Here is a 12406-nt window from a genome sequence, read left to right on the forward strand (position 1 = left end):
TTGTTATTATTAAGTTCAATTCCATAAAATTCACTATTATCTGTGTTTGTGCTTATCCAAAAGGATTGTTTTGGCAGGTAGTCTGCTTCTTCCTGCATTTAAACAGAGATAGCTAAGAAGACTGAGATGCTGTAAGACTAGAGCACACTTGCAAAATATTTGTGCGCCAGGAACTTTCCTTTATATTATCATGAGGTATCCAGTGGATGGACCTGAAATATTTCTCTTTCATTAACAGATTTTTCTGTCCTGTTTCCTCATATTTAGCTTCTTAGTGCCAGTAGAATTTGAATAGTATCCAGAAATCTGAAAATAAGTCACATATTTGGGGGTTTGTTGTATGGTTCTTACCCTGTAACTATTCATGGGGAAGACACTGGATTTACTGTGTACATGTGTGCACACATGTGTGTGTACGTGCCAATAAAACTATAAACACCTTTTTTTTTAACTTTTTAAATAGCTTTACCGGGACATAATTCACATGCCACTAATTCACAATGAATCGTAAATTGCACATCTCAATGGTTTTTAGCATATTGCAGATATTGTAAACATCACCAGTCAACCAATTGTAAAACATTTTCAACATATGAAAAAGAAACTCCTAATCCTACTACTTTGGGAGGCCAAAGTAAGTGGATCACTTGAGGTCAGGAGTTCAAGACCAGCCTGGCCAACATGGTAAAGCCCTGTCTCTACTAAAAACACAAAAATTAGCTGGGCACGGTGGCACACACCAGTAGTCCCAGCTACTCAGGAGGATGAGGCAGGAGAATCCCTTGAACCCAGGAGATGGGGGCTGCAGTGAGCTGAGATTGTGCCACTGCACTCCCGTCTATGCAACAGAGTGCGACTCTGTATCAAAAAAAAAAAAAAAAAAAAAAAACCCAAAAAACACCAAAAACCAACCAAACAAAAAATACCAAAATTAGCTTGGCATGGTGGTGCATGCCTATAATCCCAGCTACTCAGGAGGCTGAGGCGGGAGAATCACTTGAACCTGGGAGGTGAAGGGTGCAGTGAGCCAAGATTGTGCCACTGCACTCCACGCTGCAGGACACAGCAAGACTGTCTTTAAAAAAAAAGAAAAAAGAAAAAAAGAAAAAGAAACTCTGTACTCTTTAGATCTCACTCCCTATCCACCCATACTCTCTCCAGCCCTAAATGATCACTAATGTATTTTCTGCCTCTACAGATTTCTCTATTCTGGACTTTTGTATGAATGGAATAATATATTTGTGACTGGCTTCTTTCACTCAGTATAATGTTTCAAGTTTTGTCTAAGTTGTAGCATATATGAGTACTTCATTCCTTTACATGGCTGAATATTCCATTACGTGAATATACTACATTTTGTTTATTCATTTGTCTACAGCAGGACAGTTAGTTTTGACCTTTTGACTATTTTGAATAATGCTGCCATAGACATTTGTGTACTGTAGACATAGGTTTTTATTTCTCTTGGATATAGACCTAGGAGTGGAATTGTTGGGTCATATGGTAGCTCTATGTTTAACCGTTTAAGGAACTTTCAGACTGTTTTCCAAAGTGGTTGCACCATTTTACATTCCCACCAGCAGTTTCCACCACCAATTTACATCCTCGCCTGGGTTTATCTTTGGACAATATTGCTTTGCCTAGGATGGCAGAATAGAATGACAGAAGGGCAACAGCCCAGTGACACAGTGGAAATCATACCAGCCCTAGACTGCCTACCTTCCAATTTAAGTGAGAAAACAACCCCTATTTCATTTAATCCACTGCTATTCCAAGTCTCTGATAGTAGCTTAACACAAATCCAACTCTTGTGGTACCATTAGCATACTTGAATCCAGGAAGCTCTTGAAAAAATTTGAATTGAATATATAAAGATTTTTTTTCATAGAAAATTTTGTCATCCTGTTGTACACTGGAAAATGCACCTTATTTCTCTCCTAATTTCTGATCCCATCATTCAATAGCCATTCTCCTTAGAAATTGTTCTGGGTTCTCACTAGCACCTCACTGGTGTTCTGCGAGATGGAAACAACAACTGATTATTCAGAAACAAATGCAAGTGTTATTGATGGAGTCATGTTTTTAATGGGAAGGAGAAGCTCTCATTGTGGTGATGGAGAATGAGCAGGAGTTGTCTATTATCTCCTTTCTCAACTATTATCCTAAGTGTTAGGACAATAATTAGAATGATGAAAAGTCATTTAAGATTTTCTCCTAAACTTTCTGGGAGCCCAAAGAATTTCAGTGCCATGTTGACTACATAATGCTTGTATCAGGTATTTGTTCTCTTTTAGACATTGCTTTTGAAGCCATTTTTAGCCTCTGTAACAGGTTAGACTCACAGTCACAGTTTTCACCTTGGAATTCAGAAAGGGTAAAAGAAAACTGTAATTAGTTACAGCTCAGCTGTCCCTGTTTTCCCCCCTCATGCTTTTGTTCCAATCATCTGCATTTTGAGGGGATACTTTGAACACACACATAACCTCCCATTCTACTGGCTGTTTTGTAACAGATATAAATATTTGCCCCAAAGCCAGCCTTTGACCAATGGGGCTTCTGATTAAGTTTTAATATAACTGGTAAATCACTACTGGTAGAAAGGAGAACATTACAGAGTCAGGAAAATGCTTCAGTTAACTGATATGCTCAGTCAACATTTATTGAGCACCTCTGACGTTCATTACGGCACTTCATTCTGTTAAAGAATAATAATCTCTTTATCCTTTTAACTCCTGATAATAGATTTTTACACATAAATTTACAGTTCTTGGAATCAATGTATCTTAAAATATCTTAACAATCTTTCTTTTGTAAGGAAGCCTTTCTCATTTTAAAGGTTTTGGGTTTTTTTCTTCTTCTTCTTACATATGGCAAAATCATTTGGCTTGTGTTGTTAACAGGTTAGTTTGAATGTTTCTTGTAAGAGCCAAATGTATATAAGCAATGCTTTTCTCTCTGAAAATTTCTCCTGAATCTCAGCTTTTCAACAATTTACTATTTTGTAGACCATATTCATGATTTGTTTACTCATACACACTTATTAAGGAGCTGTTTACTCAGCTCCAAAATTTGTGTTAGACTAGGACAGGCTCAAATCTATGACACACAGAATCCCCAAAGAATAACTTTAAAGGTTATGTAAATTTCTGGAGCTATGCTATCTTATTATCTTTCTATTAAAATGTCAACATCTTCTATACTTTTTCTCCATCCATTCTGGCAAGACACCAAGCTATCTTGAGATTAAACTAAGTCTCCTAGTTCAGATTCAAATCCCTGCTCAATAATCTCTTTATGGCACTCTGGGCAGTGTCTTCATTTGTGAAATCGGGATAATGATTTTATCTACAGTATTGGGTTGCTGTAAGGATTAAATGTAAAGCATACAGCATGTGCCGGACATATAGCTAGCACTCCATCCATGTTAGCGCAGGATTTCAGATTTGTCTGCATCATTACTCAATAACTATCATTCGGCCCTTTTAAGTTGTTTCAGCGACGACTGAATGAACTTATGTATAAATATACAACATAACCAGGGATGAAGTCATAGTACATTGAGGTTTCATTTCCACATAGATAACATTAGGAAGCAGCTACGCCAACACTTTTTCTTCCTGTGATCTGTACACTGCAGGGTCTCTAGAAACAATGGTTTGGTTCTTTCCTGGTGACAAAGGATAAGAGAAGATGAAACTGCTATAAATGGCAACAACTTAGAAATAAAAGATACAGAAATATATGGGCATGAAAAATATATAACTATACATACACAGCTGTTTTTAAAACATGGCCTTTATTCTTGAAGCTCAAACTTGATTTTCAGGTACAGCAGGCCTCTGTAACTTTTCTTGGCATTGAAGTCATGAAGTCTCCCGTCCTCTAAAGCTACAGAAATTTAACCTGGAAGCAAGCAACAGGCACTACGCACGGCACGGAGGGAACCCTGGGGTGTACGCTGTGTCTCCCACCTGTCCGCCAGGTCATTGTGACGCAAACGCTATGGCCACGTGGAACACCTGCCGGAGAGCAGGGGCGGGGTCACTCTGGGCGGCGGATCCGAGCGGGGGATACCCCAGGAGATGGGGGTCGAGGAGAGACCCGGGGGAGTAGAGAGAGAGAGACTCACTCCCCGAGTCCCCGACCCGCCCCAGGCAAGGTGAGGTCAACGCCACTCACCTCCCCCTGGTTACCCTGGGAGGGGTCGCCCCGGCCGGCGTCTGCGGGAGGGGAGAAGCGGGGAAGGGAGGCAGTGGGGACGCCCAGGCAGCGGTAGGTATCCGGGCGGCAAGGGCGCCCGCACCCCCCCGGCCGCTGCGCTGCGCTGCGGCGCGCACGGGCTCCGCCGGCTGCTATTCCGGCTGGTGGCGGCCGCCGCAGGAAGGGCCGGTTCCTGCGCTCCCCCGCCCCTTTCCCTCGCCTTCGGCTGACGCTGACGTCGGATGAGTGATCCGCAGGGACGCTCCGACCGCGGCCGGGAGGCTCCTGGGGGCCGGGGCTCCGAGGTACCTGCCCTCCGGGGTCGGGGCGGGGGCGCGCCGGGCGGGCTGCAGGAGGCAGCAGGAGACGCCCGGCAGCCGGGACGGTCGGGGACGCCTGGTAGGAGCTGCCTTCTCTGCCCTCCGCGGGCGGCGCGTGATAGGCGGGTCGCTTCCTCGGGTCCCGGATCCCGGTGCGGGAACCGCATCAGCCCCTTCCTCTCCCCTCCTCCCTCCGGCCTGGGAAGGTCTGGAGGATGCGCGCGCCATGAGAGCGTGCGTCAGCCCCGGGGGAGCGGGAGGGAAGCATTCCGCGCTCCGGCCCCAGCGCTGGGAGCACCGGCACCCACGCCAGCCCACCCCACCCACCCACCCCGCGCCTCGCCTTCCCGGCGGCTCCGGCCCCAGGACCCCGAGCTCCCTGGTGGGCAGGGACTTGCGTCCAGGGTTGACTTGTTGACAAGTTCACCTGCTGCGGCGCCTGGTGTGTGCTTTTTTTCTTTCCCCGGTGGCCCGTTTTTTGGCAGGGGCGGCAGAGAGCATATGGGTACCTCTTTATAACCACTAGTGCCAGGAGGCCTGAGCTTGGTCCCTCGGGGGCGAGGTGCTCAGCAGTCTCGAACTAGACGGGGCGAGAGCCCTTAAGCAACCCCGGTTCCAGCAAACCCTGGCGCGCCCGTTTCCTTTGGGTGCAGCTGACTCCGCCTTTCCTGCTCCGGGGCTATTGCAGCTCCTGCTTCCTCTAGAAACGAACATATCCTGTTGTTATGTCTGCCTTTCCCCCAAAGCGGCTCTCCATGAACCTTTCCCACTGTCTTTTTACTTGTAGTGCCCCCAAAGCACCTGAGCTTCTCTCTGGGGTCTTAAAAGTATCGCGCCCTTATGCTGGCGAAGGGCATTAACTGCCTGGTTGGGGAGAGTTAGTTTGGAAAGAATCGCGTTCTCTTCTCTTAGATGGCTTTAAAAAATTAGCACAAGAAAGGGTTTTGTTCGTGAATCTTAGTGAGATCTGGTAACTGTATAAAAATTATCAAGGCCTGGAAAATATGTCACCAACTTGCTTGGGAGTGATACTGATTGTAGGAAGAAAGGCACATAAGACATTCATTGGCCATTAAGGTCCTATGAAATATGACTCATCGCAAACATGTTTTTGTCCATACATTTCAGTGAAGTCTCTTCAGAAAATCTCACATTGGTTTCTGTGACCCTTTGGTTTGAATCTGAGATCTGAACTGTTTTGGGGTTAGGGAGTGAAATAAATGCTTAGTCTGAAATCTAGGCTCCCGATGCAATTTCATACCCGCTATTTAAAACACACACACTCTCTAAAACTGCTGTTAAGTTTTTAAACCAAAGATATCTTTTTAGATTTCAGTCTTTATTTTTGAAACACGCTTTGTAGAGAATACCATAGGGACAAAATCAATTTATAATCCTTAATAGCTCAAATATCACTCTTTGGTTTTATACTAATACTGTACATACATCTTAATTGCAAGAGATGTTGCTTTCTAATTGTTTCTGTTTGTATTACAAAGGGAAGTAATTGTACTGTTTATAAAGATGAACCTTTAGAAAACGTAATAGTTAAGCTACAGAGGGCTATTTGTGGAGAGACCTGATGTTAAAAAAAAACCTCAACCCTGTGTCCTCCACCAGTGGATCATTGCATGCTGAAGACACTGGGTGGTAATTGCCTGGATGGTTTATTTTGTAACTATTTTCCCCCATTTAGAACACCTAGGTAACTATCTGACTGCTTTCTCTATGCATCTTTACCGCAGTGTATATCTCCACATCAACCTCACGAAAAGTATAGAAAATTTTGTTACTCAGAGCCTTCAAAATAACTACATTTTCAAGGCATTTGACCAAATAGTACATTTTTTTCCGATGCAAGCAGCATTAGCGGTATGGAGGTCTGGCAACTATGCCATAACATAGAAGGATAAACCTGTGTTTGGTATGAACTTCTTAGATTACGGAAACCTCATACAAGAGAGTGAGGAAGTTGACAGACCACAAGGGTCAGGAGGAATTTTTCCTCTTAGTTGGTTGAGCCTCAGGGTAGGTGGCCGTGTTTCTAATCAGCACGCTGGTCACTAGTGTCCTTTTTTTCCATCTGCATTATCAGATTTATGGGAACCATTAATAAGGATGCTATCTGCATGTTTTTGTCCGTGAGGCAACATGGATCACTAACGAACCTTATCTCCCAACCCCACCACCATTCACAATCTGCCTCAGCAGAGCCTTAAACGCAAAAAACTTTCCGCCTGCTTTTTTCTTTATTCCCAAGCTGATGCATTTCATATCACAATCATATCTAGCACTCTGAGGGAGTTCAGAGGACACATGGGCTTTGGATCCTGATGGAGCAAGATCAGAATCCCTGCGGTAACACCTAACTAGCTGTGTGACCTTGACCAAGTTACTTAAGTCACCATTTCCTTATCTACAGAACAGGAATATCCACCTTTTTAGGGGCAGGGTGGAGATTAGAGATAATGTATATAACATGCTTTGCACACTTTTAAATAAGACTCACTCAGTAGTAATAAATTATTCTTTCACATGCTAACCGTATGCTATCCCTATCTAAAAAGAATGGTGCTGCTTTACTTGTGATAGGAAGTATATTTCAATTTGGCTTTGAGTAGTTCAAGTAATTTTATACGAATACTAAGACCCTGGGCTTTATGGAAAACACTCTCTGAAGTTGGGGGGTGCAATCAGAAACAAAGCAAATCTAATTTGTTCCAGTGGGGATAGATCTTCCAAGCCCCTGCCACTCAAACGTGGTCCATGGACCCGTAGCGTGTGGCCTCCCCTGGGAGCTTATTAGAAATGCAAAATTTTAGCCTGCCTGCTACTCTCTTCCAGACCCACTGAATTCAAATCTGCATTTTAACAAGATCCCCATGCGTATGTTAACATTTGAGAAGCACTGCTGTAACCTGTTATTTCTCAAACTTTAGTGTCCCAGAGAATCATTTGGGGGCTTGTTGTCATAAATGTGGATTCCCAGTCAAGCTTCCCTCATCTGCTGTTAAACAACATCTCCGGTAGCTCTGATCCCTAGGGTCTCCCACTGCTGTGAAACTGTCCAGCACACTGCTCTAAAATGAGCCTCTGTCCTCTTCCTTCACAAAGCACTTTGGCAACTATGATCTCATATGATATTCAACCCCCTTTTAGGTACATAGATATAATAATCTCCATCTGTCTGATAAGGACTGCAGGCATGATTTGCCATGGATAGATGCATATGGTAGAACTGCCTTGGAGCCTCTCAAAATCCTAGCTGACCACACTTTTACTATTCTAGGAATTTACTATTTAGTGTTCTAGCATCAAATTAACATAGTTTTTGTTTTTTGGCCTGTAAGTAATTTTCACAAATAACTAATGAATCTCTCCAGGACAGGGAAGACTCCATGTGATAGGGCATTTTATACCTGTTTTTATAACAAAGCCTGCCTACTATGTGACTGTAGGCCGGTTACTTAAGATAACTTCTTCATGAAATGAATATAAATCATAATGTCAACTTGGCAGTATTGTGAGGATACTCAGTGATATGAGTGAAGCATACACCCCAGTGTCTGAGAAGTGGCAGTTCCTCAATTAGTGGTAACTGCTTGTTCCAGTGTAAACCTAGTGAGCTACAATGAGTTCATGAAAAGGTGGGGAAATGATAGCCTGCATCACTCATGATGGGAATCATCTGTCTGTCTTGCTAAGTCAGATGACATCATTCATCAGGGCTTTAACCAAATCAGAGAAGTGGGATGACTTAGTATTGAACAAGCATTGGTTGTATATGTACCATGAGCTACGCACTGTGCCAAATGCTCAGAATCCCAAGACTCAGACCCAATCATGCTGTGGAGGAGCCTACAGCTCTGTAAAAGAGAGGGAGAGAGAGGAGGCAACTAACCAGTTGTCTTTCAGGGAAAGCAGGGAGGAGATAGAGGCACAGTTGGTAATGCAGCCCAGGGCAAGGGCATCCCACCCAAACAGGAGAGAGAGCAGAGAAAACCTGAGATGCTTCATGGAGGAGATTGCCCTTAAGTTGAGCCTTAAACAACTAGAAGGAATTCGGCAGGTAAATAAGGGTTGCGAGTGGGGAGAAAGAGCGTTCCGCACTCCCATCCATGTGTACGTGTGTACAAAAGTCAACAAGCAAGGGAGAGAATACTAATACAAATAGTCGTCATGTTTGAAGCCTGGTGTCTGTGTATATCCCTTACTAGCTGAGTGGCCATGGACAGGTTTGATCATCTGTGATTCTGGAGGATTAGATGCACTAATCAGTGTAAGCACAGGACTGATTCCAATTATTTGTTGCATGGTTGTGGAGGTGGTGGAAGTATTAGTAGAAAATAGGGAACTAATATTAAAAAGTCATTAGAATTAGAGAACATTGCAGGGTTCAATTTTAGAATACATTTAGCAGAAAATACGTGAATTAAGAGAGGTTGACTGAATGCAATATAGTTCAGTGGAGTGGAAAATATGAGGTATATGTGTTTGGTGATGGACCACTGAATATATAGATAGTAGTCAATGTTAATTTTAAGAGTCTAGATTGGAAACTAGAAAGGTCCTCTGGTTCTAGGTAGTGAAAGAATTTGTATGAGAAGTGACTCTTAAGTATTGCAACAATGTTCCAAGAGTATACATATTGAAATCCATCTCTTACCATCATCATGATCAAACTCACTCCCACATCTCTATTCCCACAACAGGGCATAGACATCAATGTCTGAAACCTAATAGTACCTAGGGGAAAATCCAGCCTTCTCTGTGATGTTTCCAGGGTAGAGCATTCTAAGCCAGAGACCAAGAAACTGATTTTTGTAAATAGTGCCCCTCTCCTTAGTCGTAGGAACCCTGACAACCATCAAGGAAAAAGTCAATCAGTAATTGCAGGTTTTGTTGTGCACAGTAGCACCATATTGGCAATGGATTTGGGACTAACCCAGCACCTAAGCCTGTGATTGGGGGAGATTGTTTTTATTGAAATATAGCCCCATTAATCAACCTCCTTTCATCCAAGAGTAGAGCAGAGTTAGTTAAAAAAAAAAAAAAAGAGCTCAGAAATCAAAAGTAAACTTGTGTTTACCAGTTGCTGACTTTGGGTAAATTACTTCATCCTTCTAAACTTTGTTTCTCACTTGCAAAATGGGTTGATATCCCCTTCATAATGTGTGGCGATGACATAATGATGTTAAGTACTTCACACATGTAAAGTGCTTGGTAAGTGATGGCACATAATTATTGCCCCTTGCCCAGCATGTATTTACTGAATGACTACTGTGCTCCAGGGGCCATGCTTTGGTGCTCCAGGCAAAGATGAACTTGAGGGTCCCTATACTCATGGGACCTACAGTCTGGTGCAGGAGATATAGATGTAATTAGCTCCTTGAAGGAGAGTACAGGAGTGCAGTGGCACCACCAGTATGGAGCAGTTAATTCTTCAGTGGGGAGGACTGGAGTTCCAGATCCCTGGGGAGAGGGATAAAGAAGAGATGTTGAGTTGGTAAGACTTCACTGAAGAGGCAACATTTGCGAAGGGTCTTGATGTAAGTTCTAAGTTAGTCAATCACACAAAGGAGGGGAGGGCATTCCAAGTGGAAAGAATCATCTCAAGGCCTTGAAGTGCATAGTGTATTCAGGAAAGCACAAGTGTTCTGACATGCGCAGAGGGAATAGTTCTGTTGGAGGGTGGGGAGGGGAGCCAGGATGTGAAGGGGCCTGTGTTTTTTCCAAAAATGTTTGGAATTTCTATAGTGGCAAGAGAAAGCAGTTAAAACATTTTAAGTGGGAGAGTGGAATAATTAGATTTGCATCATATAGTGATAGGTCGGGCAGTGTTGTAAAGATTGGAATGGACAAGCACATGGATAGTGTTGCCTCTTAAGGCCTAGGTTGTCGTAGCTATGAAGATAGAAAAGATACGATGCATTTAATCGCTTTTTAAGAGGTAGAATGGAGAGAACCTGGAGTCTGGCTGCAAAAGATGAAAGAGGCTGGGTGTGGTGGCTTATGTCTGTAATCCTAACACTTTGGGAGGCCAAGGCAAGAGGATCGCTTGAACTCAAGTGTTTGAGACCAGCCTGGGCAACATAGTGAGACTTCATCTCTACCAAAAATTTAAAAAATTAGTTGGGTGTGGTGGTATGTGCCTGTAGTCCCAGTTACTTGGTAGGCTAAGTAAGAGGATCGCTTGAGCTCAGCAGGTCAAGGCTGCAGTGAGCCATGATTGTGCCACTGCACTCCGGCCTGGGCAACAGAGCAAGACCCTGCCAAAAAAAAAAGAAAAAAAGAAGTGAGGTTTTCAACTTAGGCCATTCAGTAGATTTAGTGCTGGTAATTAACATAGGGACTACAGAAAGAAGAAGAATTTGGGAGTACAGATGGAAAGTGAGGAGTTTAGTTTTAGATTTGCTGAATTTGAAGTGCCTATGGAGCAATCCAGGTAAAGGTGACCATCTGGAGGTGGAAATGTGGATCTGGTGCCCTGGAGAGGTGTGTGATTTTGGAAGTTGTTGGCATACAGCTGGCAGTTGAAGCCATGGAAGTGGCCTCACCTAATGAGAGCAAATAAAGTTCCAAGCTTGGAACCTTACAGATACTGATATTTGAGATGCAGGCACAGAGGAAAAGCAGCCAGCAAAGAAAATTGAAAATGTAGAAAATTATGGAGAATATTTCATGAAAAGTAGAGAAAGAGGAGCATTTCAAGAAAGGAAGAGAACATGGTCAAAGGTCACGAGAAATGAGGACTTGAGTGGGGCCCATAGTGAAAGAAGTTCTCTGGGCTGGTGGAGAAAGGAACCAGACAGCATGGGCTTAGAACTCTTGACTGTGAAGAGAAGGAAGAAGATGGGAACTGAGAAAGAGGTTGAAGAATGAGGCCTGAGGGTAGAAATCAAGGGAGGGTGATTAACTTGAAAGAGAAGAGACGATAGATGGACTAAGGTGGGCAGGGGCAAGGGTGTAGGAGCTGTCCTTCCTAGGGAGAAGGAAGTGAACAGCAGGTTATGGTCATGGTTCTGGATAGCTCCAAAGAAGTAAGGAGGGGTACACTGAGAGTGGAAACTGACAGAAGGTGCCCAGCGCGATGCCAAGGCCATGGTTCCCCAGAGTGCATGAAGAGGGAGACTGCCTATCACCACCCTGCAGGGTTTTCTTCCACCCACTGCTCCCTGAAGGCCAAGAACTAAGTGTCCTTGTGCCTAATGCTGTTGACTCAGTGTTGCCATATGCAGTATTGGCATCATTGTGAAGTATGTAAACATTGTATTGCGTTTGTACTAAGCCACTCCCCACTTTCTGCTTCCTGTTTCTCTCTTCTCTGTACTCCTAACCTGGAGCTCAGTGCCTTCATGCAACTTTCTGGGTTTTCTACCTGGGCCTGCCCTAGAGGGTACATGTCCAATATCGCTGTCTTTCCTGACCCCCATCAAAATAATCAGTCTTGCGCTTTGTAAGCTCTGGGCTTTGCTGCTGTTTATTTCCTGAGAAAGTAGAGAGAACCTGAAAAAGGGATCTTTATTAGTTCTCAAATAACACCAACTAGATGACCCAGTAGAGGCAAGCGTGGTACTGTTAGTTGGGCGTACATGAACATATAGTCCTTTCTTCTGCTGCCTGGTTCCCTTTGCTGTTGACCTCTGAGATCCTTTTTTTGCTCCTCCCTTCCCCTGCCTGGACTGCCTGCATTCCCTGCTCCTAAGCCAGCCCAAACTTCAAACATGATTTACCTGCCACAGCTTAACCAAGGAAAGTTCTGGAATATGTGCCATTTCCAGAGAAAGGAGCTGAAGTGGTTTGTTTACAGGACCTGTGCACAGCATACACATTTTATAAACCACATGTTGGTGTCTGCATATTTCAGTCATTTAAGTCTAATGAGA

General features: G+C 43.7%; 1 protein-coding gene and 1 long non-coding RNA gene across 26 annotated transcripts in view; one reads left to right on the plus strand and one right to left on the minus strand.

Moving 5' to 3' along the window:
- Positions 1 to 1437: 1437 nt before the first annotated feature.
- LOC106997519 (uncharacterized) lies at positions 1438 to 5175 on the minus strand. The gene is made up of 3 exons (XR_013415444.1): positions 4948 to 5175; positions 3773 to 4019; positions 1438 to 3667 (listed from the first exon to the last, which is right to left on the minus strand). It is a non-coding gene; the product is annotated as an uncharacterized LOC106997519 (long non-coding RNA).
- Positions 3928 to 12406, plus strand: part of ICA1 (islet cell autoantigen 1) — a 155907-nt gene continuing 147428 nt past the window's right edge. For 10 of the 25 annotated variants that reach the window (XM_015133989.3, XM_028844805.2, XM_015133995.3 and 7 more), the window contains exon 1: positions 4432 to 4505. Coding sequence is in view for 5 of the 25 variants with exons in the window: in XM_028844804.2 (XP_028700637.2) it covers positions 4443 to 4599 (157 nt within the window). In the remaining 20 variants the exon portion in view is untranslated. Of the gene's footprint in view, positions 4160 to 4431; positions 4600 to 12406 lie in introns of those variants that run through there. The other 15 variants (XM_015133990.3, XM_077994654.1, XM_015133996.3 and 12 more) reach the window with 6 other exon arrangements.

The sequence above is a fragment of the Macaca mulatta genome, chromosome 3 (genome assembly GCF_049350105.2).
Source record: "Macaca mulatta isolate MMU2019108-1 chromosome 3, T2T-MMU8v2.0, whole genome shotgun sequence".
Lineage (NCBI taxonomy): Eukaryota > Metazoa > Chordata > Mammalia > Primates > Cercopithecidae > Macaca > Macaca mulatta.